Below are 22,812 nucleotides of genomic sequence, written 5' to 3' on the forward strand. Positions count from 1 at the left end.
GGGGCTGGCGATGGGCAGGAGTGTTTCCTGTCCACCAGGATGATGGCTGTGAGCGGACACCCCCCTTTTCTTGGGAAGTTGTGGTGTTTAGTGAATTTTCTCAGCCACTGGATTATTGCGTTTTGTCTCAGAGCTCTCCTAGTTCTGCTCTTGACTTGACCTGCCCAAATAGCAAGTCTTTGAAGCTTTCTGTATTGGGCTTCTTAGAGTAATTGTTTCAGAAAAAGAAAAAAGGATTAAAAAAAAAAAAAAAAAAAAAAAAAAGGGCCCTCCTCAGAGATCTAATGGGTTATTGAAATGGTAAGAGACAAAGCAACCAGGGCCATTAAGGAAAGGTCCACAGGGCAGAGAGATCAGCTTTTCTTCGGGATTTGCGTATGCGCCTCAGGGCCCTTCCCCTTTCTATGTTCACCAGAACTCCAAAAATCCTCCGCTTTTATTTTGGAGTTTTTCGTGTTGTTTTTTTTTCTCTATGCCTGTCTCCTCTCTGCTGGGCTGGCTGCTCTCAGATTCTCTTGTGTCTGGTCTCAGTCTATCTATGGTTCGAGTTTGGATCAGTAGAATGAGATTCCGATAAGGGCTGCCACTGCAGTTCTCCCTTCTCCTTCCCGGAGCTGACAGCCCCTCCTCCCACGGGACTGAGCCTGGCAGGGAGGGGCGCGGGTCCCCTGGCCGCAAAAACTTACAGATTTCACTAATCTCAGCAGTTCGACATTTTCATGAGTGTTGTATGAAGTATGCCCAAAGTCAGATTGCTCTGTGGTGTCCAGTCCACGCAGTTCCTGGCTTTCTACCTACTTTCCTGGAGGAGTAACTAAAACATACAGCTCACCAGTCTGCCATCTTGCCCCGCCTCCAGGGTATATTTTTTTAATGTAAAAATATTCACCGAGTAGCTCAAGGATCAAGTTAATAGAAATTATATGAAAATCATTATCACACCCTCAATAGTCTAGTTCCTACTTCTCTGTCCTCCCTTCCCATTATTTCTCTAGGAAAATTGATTATCTCCAACATTATCACCTATCCCTAGGGAAAATTTATTAACGTAGAAGTAAACATTTTCCCCTTCTCTTGCATCTCCCAGGAAGATTTTGCACCTGCTTGTATAGTTCTTGAATTTTTGAATATTGTTTAGAATAGTGAGTGAAATAAACTACACAATAAAAGGAACAGGATAGTGAAGTTTTGGAGACAAGCAAGTTCTAATAGGAGGAAAATGACCCAAGAAGGCTAGGTTAAGAGTGGAAAGATGCCAGACATCAAGAGCGGAATGGGTGTGGAAAGGAGTCTCAGATGTTTCTTAGAGACTAGGGGGACATCTCCTTATATCCACTTTTTTGGTAGTTTTGCTGTGGTTCATGAATAAGATCTGTGAAAGAGTGTTGGAATGCTCTTCAAATATTTTTGATTATCATGCTGATGTTTGTTTGATTGTGGTAATGGCCTGGTATATATCCAGTTTACAGATGGTGCCTTCTAAAGTGTGCTGCTCTTCCCACCTCCCTTTGATAAAGTCCTATCCATTTTCAAGGTCTATACTTCTTCCAAGAAGCTTTGCATAATATTCCAATTCTCAGGGATTTGGAATATCATTTAAATCTTTTAAAATATTGACCCTTTGGTATTTATCACATACTGACTTACATCATTATTTATTTTAAGAAAAAATGTCCTGAACCCCAGCCAGAATATATTAATTTTGGGACCATATATTATACAGCCTTCTTGCTCTGGTGCCAGGTTCACAGCAGACTCCAAATGGATGGGAATGAGGTTGTTAACATACACACCATCTGCTTGGCTTGATGACCTGTAGAAATCTGTAAATTTTATCAATATCAGAAATGAATCAAAATGATTATATTATTGTGTTTTTCTGATTAAATGAAAATAATTTTCTTAGCATTGTTAATATCTATCATTGCACTTAATACATTATAACTATTTGTTTATGTTTTTGTCCCTTAAATAAGACTGTTAGATATTTGATAGTTGGGGCTCCGTGTTGTATCCTGGCACTTATTTCTGACATGCCTGGTATATTTTATGAGTTCTATAAATGTGAATAAGTTGGACTGGGACTGTCCTCAGTGAGAAAAGAAGGCTGAGGGGAAATTTTTTCTCTCTCTCCCTTAAATATATAAAAACAGCTGTGGTATAATGAAACCAGCCCAGGGCATGAAGCCAGAATCCCTGTATTCAAATTCCAGCTGCCCCAATCGTCAGCTGTGTGACTCCCATCAGTTTGCTTAACATCTCTCGACCTCTTTTTTCAAATACAGATAATATTCACTGTGCATTATTGTTAATGATGGCCACAGATAACAATTCTGAAATATACGGTAGACCTTCAAAGAGAAGGTAATTAAAACCTGTTTATTCAGTCTGAATTAATGTTATTGACCAGTGGCTAGATAAAGATGAGAAAATCTGTAAGAAAGATAGAGTGGGTTGCCAGGAAGTATCCTCCCAACTCTCGGTCACTTAACATTGGAAAAGGCCACTGAATATGATCGTGAAATTTCACTTATTATTTAGACATTTTCTTGCTTTTAAATAATAAGAAAAGACGAGTGACCTTTGAAGGGACTGACCCACCATATATTCTATGACTCATGAAAGAAAACACAATTTGTAGATAAATCAAGATATCCTACTTTTCCTCTGTGATAAAAGATAAAGCAAAAGTTTGGAAAGGTCAAATCTAGCTACAAAACCCTTTATTTCTTTGGTCAAATTCAAGAGACGCTCTTATCTCTCAACCATTGTGAATTAATTACATTCTTTATGCAATGTACATACATTAAGGAGCAGTAGAGAGATGGAGTTTTAATTTTTACCAATTCAATTTAAATGCAAATGTTAACCACTCACATGATGCTACTGTGTACATAATTAAGCATCATTATATACTACATGAATCATTCAGAAGCCTCCCGAGAGCCATTTTGCTACGCGACAAGCAGCCAAATGACATATACTTCTGTCCTCATTGATGCTCCTTTTGAATTATAGGTCAACTGATTATGGGACAACCTATGAGAAACTGAATGATAAAGTTGGGTTGAAGACAATTTTGAGCTATCTCTATGTGTGTCCTACCAACAAGCAAAAGGTAAGAAATGTATATTCAGCATGCTACTTATTCATGATGTGACTTCTGTCTTGCTCGGCTAACTTCTCTAGCTACCTAAAAATCCATTGCATTTAAGCTGGGATTAGAGATGTAAAGATGATTTGATGGATGTTAAAGGCAGAAAAGTCTGACACATCATAATTTTCAGATCAGCAACTGTGACTGTAGGAGGGCGAGGGGTAGGTGGGAATGACCATTTCTGAAGGGCAGCTGCAGGGAATGGGTCTTGTTGAGTGGATGTTGCTGGCTTTCTCATAAGAGCTGTCACAGGAACCTGAACCTCAGATGTCCCCCTGTTCTCCTCTGACAGAGTAAATAGTTTAGCCAGAATTTAAGTGACTGCATTATCCTGCCACATGTGAGAGCTTTAATGTCTATTGATGGAGGTGCTGCATTTTGCAGAAGAGAGATCCTTAGAAGAGTGGAGAGATTGCTGCCTCCAGAGGGTAGAACTTAGTTGGAAGTGACTCTGGAGATAACTGTATGCAACATCCTAATTTTAAAGAAGAGAAACTATGTTTTAGAGAAAGGTGCTGATTTGTCCCCATTGCAGAGTTATGGGCACAGCTGGGACTAAAATTCACGTTTTTTTATTGGCAGTCAGTAATCTTTCCATTACCTCATACTGTTCCTGTTTAGGAGGACTTATCTATTCTTCAGATAATTATTTTCTTAGGAAGAAAAGGTTTGCTTTATATGAGAAAGACCTGTGTGTCTCAGAAGATGAGTTGTGCTACATCCATCCCTTTGTTTGAAATATTTGTGCTATCAAATTCTGAGTTCTGACATATAATTTCTAAATATAACATGAATTACATGAACTGTCCATCAAAAGATAGAAAAGTTTTGTTCATTAATACTTCCTCCACAGTATTCCGTTCTGGTGGTAACACTGATATCTAGGCTTTCATCTCAGGTATGTCATTAGCTACTGCATATCCTCATCTGGAATGTGAAAGATGCGCTACAACATCTCTAAAGCAGTTGTCCTCAACTCTGGCTGCACATCAAAAGCACTAGGTGCTCCCAGAATGTGCATTCCCTCACCCCACCCTTGTTAACACTGGAGTAGGGCTCAGGTAATTGCATCTTGGAAAAGATACTCTTCTAGGATTAAGAACTACTGCTGTAAAGTACAATATCTCTCTGGCTCACAGCATTTCAATGTCTTCAGTAGAAGCAGTATAATTTATCAGTTGAGCGTAGACTCTAGAGTCAGATGGCTTGAGTGAAAAGCCTGGCTATACTACTTACCAGATGTATAACTATGGTGATTTACTCAATCTCTATAAGCACAGTGTTATCAAATTTTAAATGGAAATAATTATAGTAACCTCATAAGGGAAGTTGTAAAGGTTGTATGAAATAAGATACTTCAAATCCTTAACACAGAATGGTAAAGGCTGTATCAATGTTTTTCTCTTCTTTTTTTCTGTTTTTCTTGTCTTCTTCTTCCTTCTTCATAAAATTATTGAAAGAAATAGTAGCGATTATCGAGTAGCAGTTGTCCAATAGATGGAAATAAGCTATCTAAGCTATCTGATAATTGTAGCCACTAACCTCTTGTGCTTATTGAGCACTTGAAATATGGCTAATATGACTGAACAACTGGATTTTATATTTTGTTTAATTTTAATTAATTTAAATTTAAATTGCTACATGTGGTTGGTGTCTACAGTATTGGACAACACAGCTCAATAATGTCAACCTCACAAGTTTAAAGATATACCCTAAACATCCCTAGCTTCCCCTTATTAGCTGGTTACTGGTCCATCATCAACAATTACAGCTAAAGAATTTTGATCTGCTTTATACAATTGAAATTGAGGAACTGAATTATGTCCTTTATTTTTTTACAATGAAATTTAGTTACGTTTGTTGGGTTTCTGCCGATTTTTGTAATCCCTATTGATTTTTTTCATCCAGTTAACATTTTTAGTTAATATAATTTAACAATCAACAAACTGTATGCCTTGCAACGTGACCATAGGATGCAAAGAGAAATAAAGCAGCATCTGGTCTCAAAGTCTGTATTCTAGCAGTAAATGCAAGGTAACTTTTTGTAATTGAAAGGTCCGAACTAAGATTTGGGAATCTAAGTCCCTTCCGCCGAACAGGTGACTTCAGGTGAGTCATTTAAATTTCCCAAACCTTATTTTCTCCATTTATTAAGGGATATAGGCAAAAACAAAGGAATTTATGCCTGGAAGAGACTTAGAATTGTTTTAATTTAGTAGTAGTTTCTATACTGTTGGTGTGTGTGAGAGAGGAACATGCTAAAAAAATGATACTGGACAAAGGCAATGAATTTTCTGCCCTATTGCCCAAATGACCAATTCTTGAGACACCAGGGTTTCAAAGAGAGAAAGAGTTTATTGCTAGGCGCGGAGCAGGAGATCAGATGGCCTAGAGACCTGAAAATCTGTTCCCTTGAGTTTAGGGGGTTCAAGGTTTTATGGATTTTAACAAAGGGAGATGAAGTCTTTATCAAATAGCAAGTCGAGATCAGAAAGGAAGGGAGACAGTTATCCTTTGAATAGCAAATGTAAACTGAAAAGAGGGGAGACAGAGTTATTGTTTCAATAAGAAAGTATAAACCCTAACAATTTACAAATGTAAAGGAGTGAAACTGGGGCTAGTATCAGTTAATAGCTGACTCAAGTTCCTTCATTAGCATTAGGGCATTTGTCCTTACACGTTTCTAAAGTAAAAATTAAAAAAAAAAAAGGACAAATGCACAAGATAAGGGCTTTTACAATCATTTTCAGGGATCAGGGAAACTGGGTTACTAAATAGATTTCAGGTATTTCATCTCTGTCTACTATAATATATCACAAAGACAAAAGGGATATTTATAGAATGATTCAGTAGTCATAAACATTCTTTAAACCCTAACTCCTCGGTTACGTTAAGGTGCCAAATACTGAATGAAATTGTAAGCTTTTTTGTACTTGAGAAATCGTGTGAGGATGCTTTGGAGATTTGCAGGTTGTTTCCTGGGGCAGTACACGAAGAGGGAGACACTCAGGTGAAGATTTAGCTCTCCCACTGGCAGCAAAGCTCTGAGGGAAACACAGCAAGGGGTCCTGCCATAGAATCCACCTGGTTCAGCCCATTCATTTAATCAGCTGTATACCTCTCCATAATTACTTGGAGGACTTTTAAAAAGGCATCTGACCATGGCATTGGCTGATCTTAAGGGTTGGCAAAACCTAGCCCTAGAGAAGGAGAAGTCATTGCCCATGAGTATGGGAGAACAGCTTTCTCCGGCCATTACCTCTGCAGAAGCAGAGGCGGGCCTGAGCTGTTAAAGTCACAGTGTTTATGGGGGAACCTAATAAACAAAGGGATCTTTTCCTCTATAATGAATGAGGCCTTTAGGGTCACTTTCTGAAATGCTGATAGATTTTTAAAATATTGGAGGATGATGAAGGTTTTTACAATGGTGCAAAAATCAATAAAGTTGACATAGCAGTGTATTTGCGTACAGTGTTTCTACTTATGAGGTAAATTTATCATTGTGAAATATTTACTTTTGCTCCCAAAGAGACATATTTGAACCAAAGAAATAGTACCTGCACAACATTTTAAAGTATGACTATATTTTCCCCAATCAATGAGGTTTTGTATAAAAAGAAGAAAAGGATGTATAGGCTCTATCAATTATGCAGGACATAGGCACTCATTTGCTCTGACTCCAGTGAAAAGGGCAGCATCCTTTAAAGAGTTGTATTAATTCTTTCAGGTCTCTAGACTGCTCTCTAACAAGTTAGCATCTTTTGTGCTAAATAATTCTCTCTGCTTCTCACATCCATGGGAGCAACTGGAATAAAACTGACATCAGGGCAACCATCTTGCATTCCTCAGAAACCTGTTTTGCCTTCAATTTCTTATTGCTATTTTTAGCTGCTCGTGAGGACAAGTGCAGTTTCTCCATCAGTGTGTCTCCAACAGTGGGCATTGTGCCCTAGCCTTGCAGGCAGCTTGTTAGGGGCATTACCAGGATCAGAGTCCAGAACAAAGCAGACCATTATTTACAGTTTAAATTGATAACCATCCATTGGTAATTTCTCAGCAAGCCTGCTGTAAATTTTAGCAGCTTTCCTTGGATACATCTGTTACAGTAAAAACTGTAATCTCATGATATGTCAGTCTAGAAAGTCTTGAATAACAAAGAGACATTGAAAGCTGGATCCCAGGTTTTACCTTAGCTCAACCATACTCTTTTTAGAAGGCACCTTGCACCTGGCCTCAGATGAGCTCAGTCCAAAAGAATAAGGCTTAGTGGGTCCTAGTGCCAGGGATGCAGGCTCCCTCTCCATCACTGCATCTCGGAGGGAGAGTGCACCCCCAACCCCAGTTCATGCCAGATCCCTAAGCTTGTAAAGTGTCAGTGGTGGTTTATTGGCTACATACATATAGTCTGCTATGAGAAAAGAGGATTTAACCCATACCTGAAAGGGACAGCTGGGATGGAGAAGGCAATGGGAAGAAGTAATGCAAATGTAGCAATGAAAAAAATTTTTTTCATTGCTGAAATCTTGGTCTCACTCTTAAATTCTTGCTAAGTTTATTTGGCTTCTTCCTAAAAGGAAAACTTTATACTCTCTGTGTATCTGCCGGTGATAACATTTCCCATCACCCCCAAGCAACCTCAGCTGTTTTCCCTTCACATGGTGGTCTATTACATCTTCAAGGATACAAAAACACACATGGAATTCAGTGGAGGGGGATTTTTTTTTTTTTTTTTTTGGAGCAGTCAGTTCATTTAGTTGTTACAACCTTATGCTGTGTGCACTATGTTCCCAGTAAAGAAAAAACCTAAAAAGTATGTGTTCTTTATGTCTCTTGTGCCCCCTCCATGCCCCACTTCCTTCTCATTTCTGTATCACCACTTAATTAGTATCATTCCTGTGGAGAGAGTCTTCCAAGACATCCTATAAATAGAACTCTAGCTCCTCAGAAGACATTGATCATTCCTGTGGGTCTCTTTGTACATGCCAACATTAAACACTGTTTGCATTTTTTTCTATGTATTTAGGTTTTAATTACCATACTGTATGTGGCACTTTCTAAATGAAGGTTTGCTTACTGACTTCTTATCTCCTCTCTGTATATCCTGGGTGTGCTAAATTCCCCTTGTCATTTGGTTTAGTAGTCTATACCATGTATCTGGGAGAGAGAAGGGGTGTGGTTGATAGGGTCCACCAACTTACCTCAGGAAGAATTACGGAATCATTGAATCAGAGCCTAAAAGATGTTGGGGATATTCAGGCTGTACTCTTTTGTTGAATGGGTATGGGAGCTGAGTCCTAGAGAGTTTAGTAACATGCAACTGGTGAATGAAAAGCTAGGATCATAAGGACTTTAAAGTAAACCTCAAATGCCACCTGTTCCATAAAATCTAATCAGTTTCCCTAATGAAATTTTCTTCATTCCTCCAATCTCTAAGACACCAGCGTCTCTTTTCCACCGTTTGTCTCTTACTTTGGATTGTAGTGTCTTTGACCATGTCTAATTACTCCTTTAGGGTGTAAGGTCCTCAATAGAGAAAAGAGCCTTGATCAGCTTTGTGGCAGCCAACATGGCAAGCCTAGGGACTTCTTGGTATATGGTGGGTGTGCAACACATGGCTAAATTCAACACATGCATTTAGGTTGGGTTTTGGACTCCTGGGCTGGAATGTGAAAAGGAAAGTGCCCTGTGAAGCCAGCTTTGAGTCATTTATTTTCTCTAATTATAAAATTAATTCTTTCAAGTGAATAATCAAGGATAGTTAAAAATAATCTCTGTAGGTTTTAGTCATATCTAAGCCATAATGTATAATTTTACTTTTGCTACCCAGGAAGAACATAATTAATATTTACAATGCCAGGACTTTGCATAGCACTCACTCGACATTATCTAGTGAGGCCGAGGGGAACTAGTTTATTGCATAATACATCAAAATGGATACATGACATTTCCCTTGGTGGACACTCAACACTTGCTCATTCCACCCTAACTCTTTTATCTGTCCTTTTGTACACAAGATCATCTGTTTGCCTCTTATCTTTAAAAAGTAATGTGTGTTTCTTTCATAAAGAAGTGCTTAGCATGAACTCAGAGACATAGTGGAAGTGGCATTTTCCAAACTTCAATAAAAGTGACTTTTTAGTGAACAAATGCTTACTTTCTCACACTTAACCTAGGCAACGGTGGCTAAAGGGAAAAAGATTGCCTCCTTTGATCCTTGTTGGGTACAGCTGAAGGTTTATACTGTTTTAGTCCATCAAGTATTTCTCAGTTCTTTTCTTGAGCATTGTAAAATAAACAACAACAACAAAAAACAAGAATGCATCCTGCATCTACATTTTTTTCTCTGGGTAATTTTCCGACAGTCATCCAAGCCCCTGGTTTTCCAACAAGCTACAGCATCATAGCTTGAGTGCTCTGTTTGATCTGGGAGCAGAGTGCCAGGAGCAGGGGTACTGGGTAACCCCCTTGTCCTAAGGTGGCCCTAAGGGAATCCCTGGGATTTTTCCACAGCTGGGAAAAACAAAACAAAACAAAACACTGATCTCGGCCATTGCCCTCTCTGTGTAACAAACTAAGCCTGAAACAATCATGTACCCCGCCTTATTTTGTATAAATCAAAGTGCCAATGATAATATTCATAAATAAATAAAAGCTGACTGAAACCACACTCTTTTCGATTTAAGCACAGTATGTGACATAGTTGGTACCCAGCTGATTTTATTGAATCTTATCTGTGTTTCTCTAGCACTAATGTTGTAAAAAGAAAGGCAGATTAAGCCAGTTAATTCTGATCAGTGCATAGATTCAAAAACAACTTACTCTCTTCTCTGTCTTGCTCTCCCCATTGCCAATTTGCCTGGGTTCTCAGAACTGATCAGATTAACTAGAAGTATACTATTTTATTATATGCAGCATTAAGTAGTGCTAAATACTTTTTTGTTGGAAGGAAGTTTCTTACATAATTAACTCTACATATTTGTTATTCCTCATTTGTAAGATGTTGTGTCTATCACGTATAATAAGATCTAATACATTAAATATTAGTCGTGACTTGCTGATTTGGGAAAAAAAACTAAGTTATGGCTGTATGAGGACCAAGTTAGTTTTATTAGTCATGTTTATATGACAAAAAAAAAAAAAAAAAAAAAACAGGTAAAATATCTAGCTAAGTAAGTCAAAACTAGAAGGGAAATAATTTCACAGGTAATCTTTCCTAAGTTTAGACAATGCCTCCTAGTTGGCTTCAGGTAGTGTTTTTTCTATTGCCCCACCCCCCCAAAAAAAAAAAAAAAACAAGCAAGCAAACAAATAAAAAACAATTTAGGACATTATCTTTTGGTTTTATTCCTTTTTAACTAATTACAGTTAATCAAGATACAGCGAGCCTAAATTAGTCTCAAAATATTATGACTTGAGACTAATCTGGACACTGCATATTTCTTCTACCACTGACTGGTTCTCAGAAGGTAGTTTGCTTCTGTGACTGGATTTTCAGAAGTTTTCAGATATGTAAGAAAACTTGTATCAGGAGGCTTACGATTCTTCAAATATGAACAGTAGACTGTCATCGTCCCCTTTGGGGATTGGATGTGAGTGTATGTGTATTTTACTTAGTTATCTATCTATCTGTCTACCTATTTATTTATTTTTGCCTCATCATCTGTCTTTACTAGAGCGCCTGTTTCCTGAAGCCTGGCTGGCATGATGTTACGTGTCCATCTATTACCCTGTTTGAAAGACAAATGCATTTTTTCAGGTTGGTTCCAAGTTGCTCTCTGCTGTGGAAAATGGTCAGAGGTCTTTTCAACATCCTGAGTTGTTTGCTTCCAGCACACTCCCTGTGGTTTCTCAGAGGTTTCAATCATGCAGTGTTTGACATACTGTATCTAGAACATTTGTTTCTAGTGAATAGCCCTTACTGCCTTCGTGATGGATGGAGATGAATTCTGGCCACTACAGGAAATTTCCCACATTTACTAGGGTGGGGATGTTTCACTCCAGTATATCAGACCTGCCCCAAGCTTTTCTCTTGGTGCTCTCAGGAAAACAGTCAATGTCAATGAATCTTGAGAAAAATCACTTTTCTTCTCTGGAGAATTATAGAGAATATCACCAGCCTTAGAGGCTAAACCTTTTCCATGTAAACATTCCTTCTTCTGACCTGACCTTTTCCTTTGAGCAAATCTTCTTTTAATGGTTTTGTCCCTCCATTCCTCTGGGCAGCCACCTCCAAATTTTGCTCAATCCCTAACCTCTAACCTGCTTCTCATTTCTTAACCCTTCAACATGTAAAAAGGCTATGGAACAAAAATCTGTATCTTATTAGGTAAAAAGGCCTGCAGTATGGGATATACAGTTTGTTAACTAGCAGAGAACAATCTCTTATTCTTTGATAGAGATTGCTACAAAGAATTTAAAGTTAAAAAATGTTAATGAGAAGAAATTAACACAAAGAGGAAAATGAAACAGGGTGAAAGGAAAGAAATAAGAAAATTTCAAATATTTTCAGCAGTAGGAGTTTAAGAATCTCTTGGGATCTCTCTGAGAGAGGAGGGCTAATTTATCAAGAACTTATTAAAACTTTCAGAGGGAGTACAATTTACCCTTATCTTTGTGTTATTCCTGAGTGGTTTCAAAGGGGTAAAAGATGTTGATGGCTATGGCCGAAATTGGTTTTTCCAGGAAGGAAAACACAATTATGATTCAAGTATGGGGGTATGGCCGGCCTAGATGTCGGCTCCCCAGCTCCCCATCGGCAGGTTCAAATACCAGTGCTGCTTCCTGCACTTAATGAACTCTTGTCCTTTTAATGCCATCTCTCCAAGCTACTCCCCCATCTTTCCGTGGAATGACCTATTATATTTATGTGCACACCTTGTATTTTGTGCACTTCCCAGGTGTATCAGCCAAGCACCTATTTCCAGTCTCTATGGATCTATAATTTGTCATTTCAAGCTGGTAATTGTGAATTTTTGCTTGGTGCAGCCATCAGTTGTGGTGTAATGGTTAACATAACGGACCCTGAAGCTGAAATACCTGGCTATAAATTCTAGCTAAGCCACATACTAGTTGTGTGCCCTTAGAGAAGGTTTTATGTGTTGGTTGGTTTGTTATTAACCAATCTGTGATGTAATTTCCTCATCTGTAAAATAAAATATGATTGCATCAACATCACCTGGTAGTTATGAGAAGCAAAGAGTCAAAATAGCCAAAGCAGAATGGTGCTGACACATAGAAAGAGTCAGTAAATATTAGTCTGGTTATTATCATTATTATCTGTTTCAAATTATATGGCCAAGCCTTATGCTAATTTTTCAATTCAACTAAAATCTATTAAATGCCTATTTGTGCCAGATCTTTGTAAGAATAAAGAACTAAAATAGAAATATAAAACAATGTTCTTGCTCTTAAGGACTTGGCAGTCTGGAAGAGGAAATAAATTTATAAATAATTATAGTACAGAACTGTATGTATCATAGCTATGTACATAGACCTTTATCTTTGGGGATTGACGGAATCCTTCACAGAAGAGCAAATATTTGTCAGAGAAAGGAAAAAGAAAATGAAAACTAACTTTCAGCATATGTGTTATGAGAAACCTGTGTTCACACAGCACAGCATAGCACAGAGCTTTGGAATGATTTGCTAATAATTAAGTGAGTGCCTAATTTTACTTTAAAACATGCTAATTTCTGTTGATATTTGACAATAATGACTCATTTTAAAATTGAATTAAAATTTTAACATAATAAATCAATTTCCATTAAATTGTTATCAACTTTTTTTCCTGTCTTATAAAATCAATAAATGGGCAGCAGTGTCATTATTGAGGTTGAATTAACAGAACTAAAATTTATCTTACTGTAGATTTGGTATATTCAGCATTTGTCTTAAGTGACTGTTGGTCAGTCAGAACTGTTGATGGATTTTGGAGGTGCAATTTTAAGAAGAAACCAATTGACACATTTTATTGAACCACCTGGGTTGTGCCCAGAGCTTTGTAAGTACAATGGTGAATATGAAAGAAGAATGAACCTTGCATTGCCCTTATGGAGCTTACCAGTCAATGCAGGGGTGCAATTAAAAACAGTGCGAGACAGAAGATGATGGATTGCATGGTGCCGATGACAGAAGCTCTAAGATTTGGGAGAGGACTGAGCCTGGGATAGGCAGGAAAGCAGTATGATAGAGCTCAGGCTACCAGTGAAGCAGAACAGTAAGATACAGGATCATGACATTCACAACAGAAAAAATAATTTAGTTGCACCAACATGTATTGAGTGCCGGACAATGAAGATACACACGTCCATAACACAAGACTCTGTCTTTAAACAGCTCACAGACTGAAGGGAGAGGAATGAAGCTAGAAATGAGCATGGAGTTTACACGGTACAGGGACAGCACTTGCTGTTTCCTGAGAGAATATTTTGATAATCCATATTATACATCCTACTCTTTTGCATCCATGAGTTTATAATGGGCTCCTTTGGCAGATTGCATGACCTAATTGTTGGTTTAGAAAATATAGTCCTCGTAAACTTATTAAACATTAAGGAGGCCACCCAGATCGGGGCATTAGGAGAACATAGAGGAAGATGGGGAAATGAGAAGTATAGACTGCAACATGGAAAGAAGAGAAACTGTCAAGCATTTGTCGGGGATCAGGAGGGGCCTCCAGTGTTGCAATGGTTGGTAGTTCATCTTTTTCTCTACTGCTTTCTAAAACTGGCCCAAATTCTCTTGAAAGAGAGAATAACTACAACTTCTTAACAAATACCAATGCTTTCCCCTTCAGCAAAGCCAAATTTTCACTGGAATGGTTATAGCTTTTCTTAGGAGCAAAAGCTATCTAACTTGATTCAAATAATTATAGTATTTGAATTTCAGAGGCTGTCCAGAAAAGAGCTGAACTTGTGCTTGGAAAAGAGATGTTGGATGTTAGGAAGGGGATTGTCTGGTGTTGGAAAGAGTCTACTTTTCCTTTAAATTAATTTTATGTGGTGCGTTTGTGTGTCCATTTGTTATACTTCATTCATGCATTATTTAACCAACACATTTACATATTTTCTCCACTGATTAATGCTTTCTTTGTTCCTTGAGCCCAAGTCCTTTGTGCTTCCATTTGGAAGTGCATTACTGACATTTACAAACTCCCACGAAGGACTCAGTCAATTACCACCAAAGATGCCCATTGTTCCAAGAGAGCTGACCTTTACCCCTAGGCACCAATTAAAATCTATTCCTTCTTACTCCTGCAGTGCGTGCTGTAATCCTGGCACACTGCCCGGTGCAACTCGTGGGATGCCTTCTTAGACGTCATCTTATTTTTCTTCCCAAAACAGGAAGAGCAGAACCTGCAAATGGAAATGCATGCTTTCTCTGAAAGAAGGGGCAGACCGCCAGAGTTAACAGGAGTTTTCAATTAAATCACCTTTTGTGTCAACATAAATAAAGAGATTAAATAAATGAAATAATTAAGCGGCATTTGAGACGTGACCTGAAGATTTCTCCCAGATTCACTTAGCAGCAGCACTCTCCAGTTACTCCATGCTGGTGACCTGTCTGCTCTATGGTGAGCTGACAGAGACCAAAATCCCAGAGTGCAGGAAGTCAGGCACCGAGCCCTCTCGCTGACAAATTATGTGTGAGTTTCTAGCACACTGTGAGGATGGTAGCCTTTTAGGTAAACTTAAGCTCCTTTCTATAATCAAATTTGGGATCACAGTATTTAGAGCTGAAGCAGTTTGTCTGGGATCACAGGTGCCCATCGTTTTGGAGATCAGTGTTTCTGGCAGAACAAGAGCCTAATGAGCAGCTCGTTTAGGGAAACGAACCTTGGCAGTGTGTGCAGAGGTGTATCATTCCCTTTCTTTTTTTTTTTTTTTTTTTTTTTTTTTTTTTTTTTTTTTTTTTTTTTTAATCATCATTTTATTGAGATATATTCACATACCACGCAGTCATACAAAACAAATTGTACTTTCGATTGTTTACAGTACCATTACATAGTTGTACATTCATCACCTAAATCAATCCCTGACACCTTCATTAGCACACACACAAAAATAACAAGAATAATAATTAGAGTGAAAAAGAGCAATTGAAGTAAAAAAGAACACTGGGTACCTTTGTCTGTTTGTTTCCTTCCCCTACTTTTCTACACATCCATCCATAAACTAGACAAAGTGGTGTTTGGTCCTTATGGCTTTCCCAATCCCATTGTCACTCCTCATAAGCTACATTTTTATACAACTGTCTTCGAGATTCATGGGTTCTGGGTTGTAGTTTGATAGTTTCAGGTATCCACCACCAGCTACCCCAATTCTTTAGAACCTAAAAAGGGTTGTCTAAAGTGTGCATAAGAGTGCCCACCAGAGTGACCTCTCGGCTCCTTTTGGAATCTCTCTGCCACTGAAGCTTATTTCATTTCCTTTCACATCCCCCTTTTGGTCAAGAAGATGTTCTCCGTCCCACGGTGCCAGGTCTACATTCCTCCCTGGGAGTCATATTCCACGTTGCCAGGGAGATTCACTTCCCTGGGTGTCTGATCCCACGTAGGGGGGAGGGCAGTGATTTCACCTTTCAAGTTGGCTTAGCCAGAGAGAGAGGGCCACATCTGAGCAACAAAGAGGCATTCAGGAGGAGACTCTTAGGCACAAATACAGGGAGGCCTAGCCTCTCCTTTGCAGCAACCGTCTTCCCAAGGGTAAAACTTATGGTAGAGGGCTCAACCCATCAAACCACCAGTCCCCTATGTCTGTGGTCATGTTAGCAACCATGGAGGTGGGGTAGGCGAATACCCCTGCATTCTCCACAGGCTCCTCAAGGGGGCACTACATCTTTTTTTTTTTTTTTTTTTTTTAACTTTCCCTTATTTTTTCAAATCACCTGTATGAAAAAAAAAGTTAAAAAGAAAACAAACATACAATAAAAGAGCATTTCAAAGAGACCATAGCAAGGGAGTAAGAAAAAGACAACTAACCTAAGATAACTGCTTAACTTCCAACATGTTCCTACTTTACCCCAAGAAAGTTACATAATATAGCAACATTTCAGTGAACTTATTCCTACTACAACCATCAGAAATTAACAGACCATAGTCATTTCTGGGCATCCCCAGAACGTTAAATAGCTTATCTGTTCTTCCTGGATTATTGTTCCCCCTTCCTTAATTGCTCTCTACTGCTAGTTCCCCTACATTCTACATTATAAACCATTTGTTTTACATTTTTCAAAGTTCACATTAGTGGTAGCATATAATATTTCTCTTTTTGTGCCTGGCTTATTTCGCTCAGCATTATGTCTTCAAGGTTCATCCATGTTGTCATATGTTTCACCAGATCGTTCCTTCTTACTACCGCGTAGTATTCCATCGTGTGTATATACCACATTTTATTTATCCACTCATCTGTTGAAGGACATTTGGGTTGTTTCCATCTCTTGGCAATTGTGAATAATGCTGCTATGAACATTGGCGTGCAGATATCTGTTCGTGTCACTGCTTTCCGATCTTCCGGGTATATACCGAGGAGTGCAATCGCTGGATCGAATGGTAGCTCTATATCTAGTTTTCTAAGGAACTGCCAGACTGACTTCCAGAGTGGCTGAACCATTATACAGTCCCACCAACAATGAATAAGAGTTCCAATTTCTCCACATCCCCTCCAGCATTTGTAGTTTCCTGTTTGTTTAATGGCAGCCATTCTAACCGGTGTTAGATGGTATCTCATTGTGGTCTTAATTTGCATCTCTCTAATAGCTAGTGAAGCTGAACATTTTTTCATGTGTTTCTTGGTCATTTGTATTTCCTCTTCAGAGAACTGTCTTTTCATATCTTTTGCCCATTTTATAATTGGGCTGTCTGTACTATTGTCATTGAGTTGTAGGATTTCTTTGTATATGCAAGATATCAGTCTTTTGTCAGATACATGGTTTCCAAAAATTTTTTCCCATTGAGTTGGCTGCCTCTTTACCTTTTTGAGAAATTCCTTTGAGGTGCAGAAACTTCTAAGCTTGAGGACTTCCCATTTATCTATTTTCTCTTTTGTTGCTTGTGCTTTGGGTGTAAAGTCTAGGAAGTGGCCTCCTAATACAAGGTCTTGAAGATGTTTTCCTACATTATCTTCTAGGAGTTTTATGGTACTTTCTTTTATATTGAGATCTTTGGTCCATTTTGAGTTAATTTTTGTGTAGGGGGTGAGGTAGGGGTCCTCTTTCATTCTTTTGGATATGGATATCCAACTCTCCCAGCCCCATTTGTTGAAAAGACCATTATGGCTCAGTTCGGTGACTTTGGGGGGCCTTATCAAAGATCAGTCGGCCATAGATCTGAGGGTCTATCTCTGAATTCTCAATTCGATTCCATTGATCTATATGTCTATCTTTGTGCCAGTACCATGCTGTCTTGGCAACTGTGGCTTTATAATAAGCTTCAAAGTCAGGGAGTGTAAGTCCTCCCACTTCGTTTTTCTTTTTTAGAGTGTCTTTAGCAATTCGAGGCATCTTCCCTTTCCAAATAAATTTGATAACTAGCTTTTCCAAGTCTGCAAAGTAGGTTGTTGGAATTTTGATTGGGATTGCATTGAATCTGTAGATGAGTTTGGGTAGAATTGACATCTTAATGACATTTAGCCTTCCTATCCATGAACATGGAATATTTTTCCATCTTTTAAGGTCCCCTTCTATTTCTTTTAGTAGAGTTATGTAGTTTTCTTTGTATAGGTCTTTTACATCTTTGGTTAAGTTGATTCCTAGGTACTTGATTTTTTAGTTGCTATTGAAAATGGTATCTTTTTCTTGAGTGTCTCTTCAGTTTGTTCATTTCTAGCATATAGAAACATTACTGACTTATGTGCATTAATCTTGTATCCCGCTACTTTGCTAAATTTGTTTATTAGCTCTAGTAGGTGTATCGTTGATTTCTCAGGGTTTTCTAGATATAAGATCATATCATCTGCAAACAATGACAGTTTTACTTCTTCTTTTCCAATTTGGATGCCTTTTATTTCTTTGTCTTGCCGGATTGCCCTGGCTAGCACTTCCAGCACAATGTTGAATAACAGTGGTGACAGCGGGCATCCTTGTCTTGTTCCTGATCTTAGAGGGAAGGCTTTCAGTCTCTCACCATTGAGTACTATGCTGGCTGTGGGTTTTTCATATATGCTCTTTATCATGTTGAGGAAGTTTCCTTCAATTCCTACCTTTTGAAGTGTTTTTATCAAAAAGGGATGTTGGATTTTGTCAAATGCTTTTTCAGCATCTATTGAGATGATCAATTGATTTTTTCCTTTCGAGTTTTTAATGTGTTGTAATACATTGATTGTTTTTCTGATGTTGAACCATCCTTGCATGCCTGGAATGAACCCCACTTGGTCATGGTGTATGATTTTTTTAATGTGTCTTTGGATTCGATTTGCAAGTATTTTGTTGAGGATTTTTGCATCTATATTCATTAGGGAGATTGGCCGGTAGTTTTCCTTTTTTGTAGCATCTTTGCCTGGTTTTGGTATTAGATTGATGTTAGCTTCATAAAATGAGTTAGGTAGTGTTCCATTTTTTTCAATGTTTTGAAAGAGTTTGAGTAAGATTGGTGTCAGTTCTTTCTGGAAAGTTTGGTAGAATTCCCCTGTGAAGCCATCTGGCCCTGGGCATTTATTTGTGGGAAGATTTTTGATGACTGATTGGATCTCTTTGCTTGTGATGGGTTGGTTGAGGTCTTCTATTTCTTCTCTGGTCAGTCTAGGTTGTTCATATGTTTCCAGGAAATTGTCCATTTCTTCTACATTATCCAGTTTGTTGCCATACAGTTGTTCATAATATCCTCTTATAATTTTTTAATTTCTTCAGGATCTGCAGTTATGTCACCTTTTTCATTCATTATTTTGTTTATATGGGTCTTCTCTCTTTTTGATTTTGTCAGTCTAGCTAGGGGCTTGTCAATCTTGTTGATCTTCTCAAAGAACCAACTTTTGGTGATATTTATCCTTTCTATTGTTTTTTTGTTCTCTATGTCATTTATTTCTGCTTTAATCCTTGTTATTTCTTTTCTTCTACTTGGTTTAGGATTGGTTTGCTGTTCATTTTCTAGCTTCTTCAGTTGATCCATTAGTTCTTTGATTTTGGCTCTTTCTTCCTTTTTAATATATGCGTTTAGTGCTATAAATTTCCCCCTTAGCACTGCTTTTGCTGCATCCCATAGGTTTTGGTATGTTGTGTTCTCATTTTCATTCGTCTCTATATATTTAGCAATTTCTCTTGCTATTTCTTCTTTAACCCACTGATTGTTTAGGAGTGTGTTGTTTAACCTCCAGGTATTTGTGAATTTTCTAAGTCTCTGATGGTTATTGACTTCTAATTGTATTCCATTGTGGTCAGAGAATGTGCTTTGAATAATTTCAATCTTTTTAAATTTATTGAGGCTTGTTTTATGTCCCAGCATATGATCTATTCTGGAGAAAGTTCCGTGAGCACTAGAAAAGTATGTGTATCCTGGTGATTTGGGATGTAATGTCCTGTAGTTGTCTGTTAAATCTAATTCATTTATCAGATTGTTTAGGTTTTCAATTTCCTTATTGGTCTTCTGTCTGGTTGATCTATCTATAGGAGAGAGTGATGTGTTGAAGTCTCCCACAATTATTGTGGAAACATCAATTGCTTCCTTTAGTTTTGCCAATGTTTCTCTCATGTATTTTGTGGCACCTTGATTGGGTGCATAGACATTTACGATTGTTATTTCTTCTTGCTGAATTGCCCCTTTTATTAGTATGTAGTGGCCTTCTTTGTCTCTCAAAACATCCCTGCATTTGAAGTCTATTTTATCTGAGATTAATATTGCTACACCTGCTTTCTTTTGGCTGTAGCTTGCATGAAATATTTTTTTCCATCCTTTCACTTTCAATTTCTTTGTGTCCCTGTGTCTAAGATGAGTCTCTTGTATGCAACATATTGATGGTTCATTTTTTTTGATCCATTCTGCGAATCTATATCTTTTAATTGGGGAGTTTAATCCATTTACATTCAACGTTAAAACCGTGAAGGCATTTCTTGAATCGGCCATCTTATCCTTTGGATTATGTTTGCCATATTTTTCCCTCTCTCTATTAATATCCTTTATTGTACCCATACCGAATCTCTTTAGTACTGAACCTTTCTCCAAGTCTCTCTGTCCTGTCTTTGTTTCTCTGTCTGTAGGGCTCCCTTTAGTATCTCCAGTAGGGCAGGTCTCTTGTTAGCAAATTCTCTCAGCATTTCTTTGTCTGTGAAAAATTTAAGCTCTCCTTCAAATTTGAGGGAGAGCTTTGCTGGATAAAGTATTCTTGGCTGGAAATTCCTCTCTCTCAGAATTTTAAATATATCGTGCCATTGCCTTCTCGCCTCCATGGTGGCTGCTGAGTAGTCACTACTTAGTCTTATGCTGTTTCCTTTGTATGTGGTGAATTGCTTTTCTCTTGCTGCTTTCAGAACTTGCTCCTTCTCTTCTATGTTTGACAGTGTGATCAGTATATGTCTCGGAGTGGGTTTTTTTGGATTTATTCTATTTGGAGTTCGCTGAGCATTTATGATTTGTGTATTTATGTTGTTTAGAAGATTTGGGAAGTTTTCCCCAACAATTTCTTTGAATACTCTTCCTAGACCTTTACCCTTTTCTTCCCCTTCTGGGACACCAATGAGTCTTATATTCGGACGCTTCATATTATCTATCATATCCCTGAGGTCCATTTCGAGTTTTTCAATTTTTTTCCCCATTCTTTCTTTTATGCTTTCATTTTCCATTCTGTCATCTTCCAGGTCACTGATTCGTTGTTCAACTTCCTCTAGTCTTGTACTATGAGTGTCCAGAATCTTTTTAATTTGGTCAACAGTTTCTTTAATTTCCATAAGATCATCCATTTTTTTATTTAGTCTTGCAATGTCTTCTTTATGCTCTTCTAGGGTCTTCTTGATTTCCTTCATATCCCGTACTAGGGTCTCATTGTTCATCTTTAGTTCTTTGAGTAGCTGCTCTAGGTGTGTCTCTTCTGGTCTTTTGATTTGGGTGCTTGGGCTTGGGTTATCCATATCGTCTGGTTTTTTCATATGCTTTATAATTTTCTGTTGTTTTTGGCCTCGTAGCATTTGCTGTCCTTGATAGGGTTCTTTTAGGGTTTGTAGACCAGTTGAAGTCCTTATCTCTAATTTATCAGATCTACAGCTTCGTGGAGTACACTTTCTCTAACTAACCAGCAGGTGGCGTCCACGAGCCACCTGTTCTCCACAAGCCAGATCTCCCCTGCTTAGCCTTTTTGGTGAGTGGGGGAGTGAGTCTTGTGGGGCCCAATTGGTGTCCCAAGCTTGCGTGTGTAGTTGGTGTTGCCTGCCCTGTATGTGGGGCGTGTTTCTGGGCAGTCGGGGAGGGGGGTGGCCCTAACAATCAAATCTCCCTGATGATCCTAGAGTTTTAAAGCTACTGCAATAGTCTAATCCTTCAGTTCAGTCCTGCCACAGTTTGTCTCTGCCACTGACCCACAAGTCTTTGGTATTGGCGTATGGCTCCTGAGACTTGCAAGTGGGCCCCTCTTCCAGGCTGTGCACCCCGGGTCCTCTGTTGAGGGATGACTGTGCTATGTCACAGGTGAGTGCCGTCCCCCCAGGGCAGTTCTGGGCTGCTGGGCTGTGTTGGGAGGCTCCCAGTCTGCTCAAATGATGGCTGAATGGGGCTCTGTTAATTCACACTGCTCCCCCTTCCCAGCTCTGGGACATTCAGCTGAGGTTGCAGGGAAGGCTAATGTCCACGCCCAGTTTTGTGGTGTGTGCCTGTTATTTGAAGCACTTCCGTCACACTGGGTTGTCTGGGGCAGCTCTGGGCTATGGGGCTGGCGATGGGCAGGAGTGTTTCCTGTCCACCAGGATGGTGGCTGTGAGCGGACACCCCCCTTTTCTTGGGAAGTTGTGTTGTTTAGTGAATTTTCTCAGCCACTGGATTATTGCCTTTTGTCTCAGAGCTCTCTTATTTCTGCTCTTGACTTGACGTGCCCAAATTTCAATTCTTTGAAGCTTTCTGTATTGAGCTTCTTAGAGTAATTGTTTTAGAAAAAGCAAAAAGGATTTAAAAAAAAAAAAAAAAAAAAAAAAAAAAAAAAAAAAAAACGGCCCTCCTCAGAGATCTAATGGGTTATTGAAATGCTAATAGACAAAGCAACCAGGGCCATTAAGGAAAGGTGCCCTGGGCAGAGAGATCAGCCTTGCTTCGGGATTTGCATATGCGCCTCAAGGCCTGATCTCCGCCCTTCCCCTTTCTGTGTTCACCAGAACTCCAAAAATCCTCTGCTTTTACTTTGGAGCTTCTCGTGTTGTTTTCCTTCTATGCCCGTCTCCTCTCTGCTGGGCTGGCTGCTCTCAGAGTCTCTGGTGTCTGGCCTCAGTCTATCTATGGTTGGAGTTTGAATCAGTAGAATGAGTTTCCGATGAGAGCAGCCACTGCAGTTCTCCCTTCTCCTTCCCGGAGCTGACAGCCCCTCCTCCCCCGGGACTGAGCCTGGCAGGGAGGGGCGCGGGTCCCCTGGCCGCAAAAACTTACAGATTTTGCTGATCTCAGCAGTTCCACGTTTTCATGAGTGTTGTATGAAGTATGCCCAAAGACAGATTGCTCTGTGGTGTCCAGTCCACGCAGTTCCTGGCTT

At 38.9% G+C, this 22,812-nt stretch overlaps 1 protein-coding gene across 3 annotated transcripts in view; it reads left to right on the forward strand.

Annotated features, from left to right (window-relative positions):
• Window positions 1–22,812, forward strand: part of SORCS1 (sortilin related VPS10 domain containing receptor 1) — a 549,535-nt gene that overhangs the window by 312,583 nt on the left and 214,140 nt on the right. For all 3 annotated transcript variants that reach the window (XM_037804645.1, XM_037804643.1, XM_037804644.1), the window contains exon 3: window positions 3,019–3,118. In XM_037804645.1, coding sequence (XP_037660573.1) covers window positions 3,019–3,118 — 100 coding nt within the window. The remainder of the gene's footprint in view (window positions 1–3,018; window positions 3,119–22,812) is intronic.

The sequence above is a fragment of the Choloepus didactylus genome, chromosome 15, assembly GCF_015220235.1.
Source record: "Choloepus didactylus isolate mChoDid1 chromosome 15, mChoDid1.pri, whole genome shotgun sequence".
In the NCBI taxonomy this organism is placed as follows: Eukaryota; Metazoa; Chordata; class Mammalia; order Pilosa; family Megalonychidae; genus Choloepus; species Choloepus didactylus.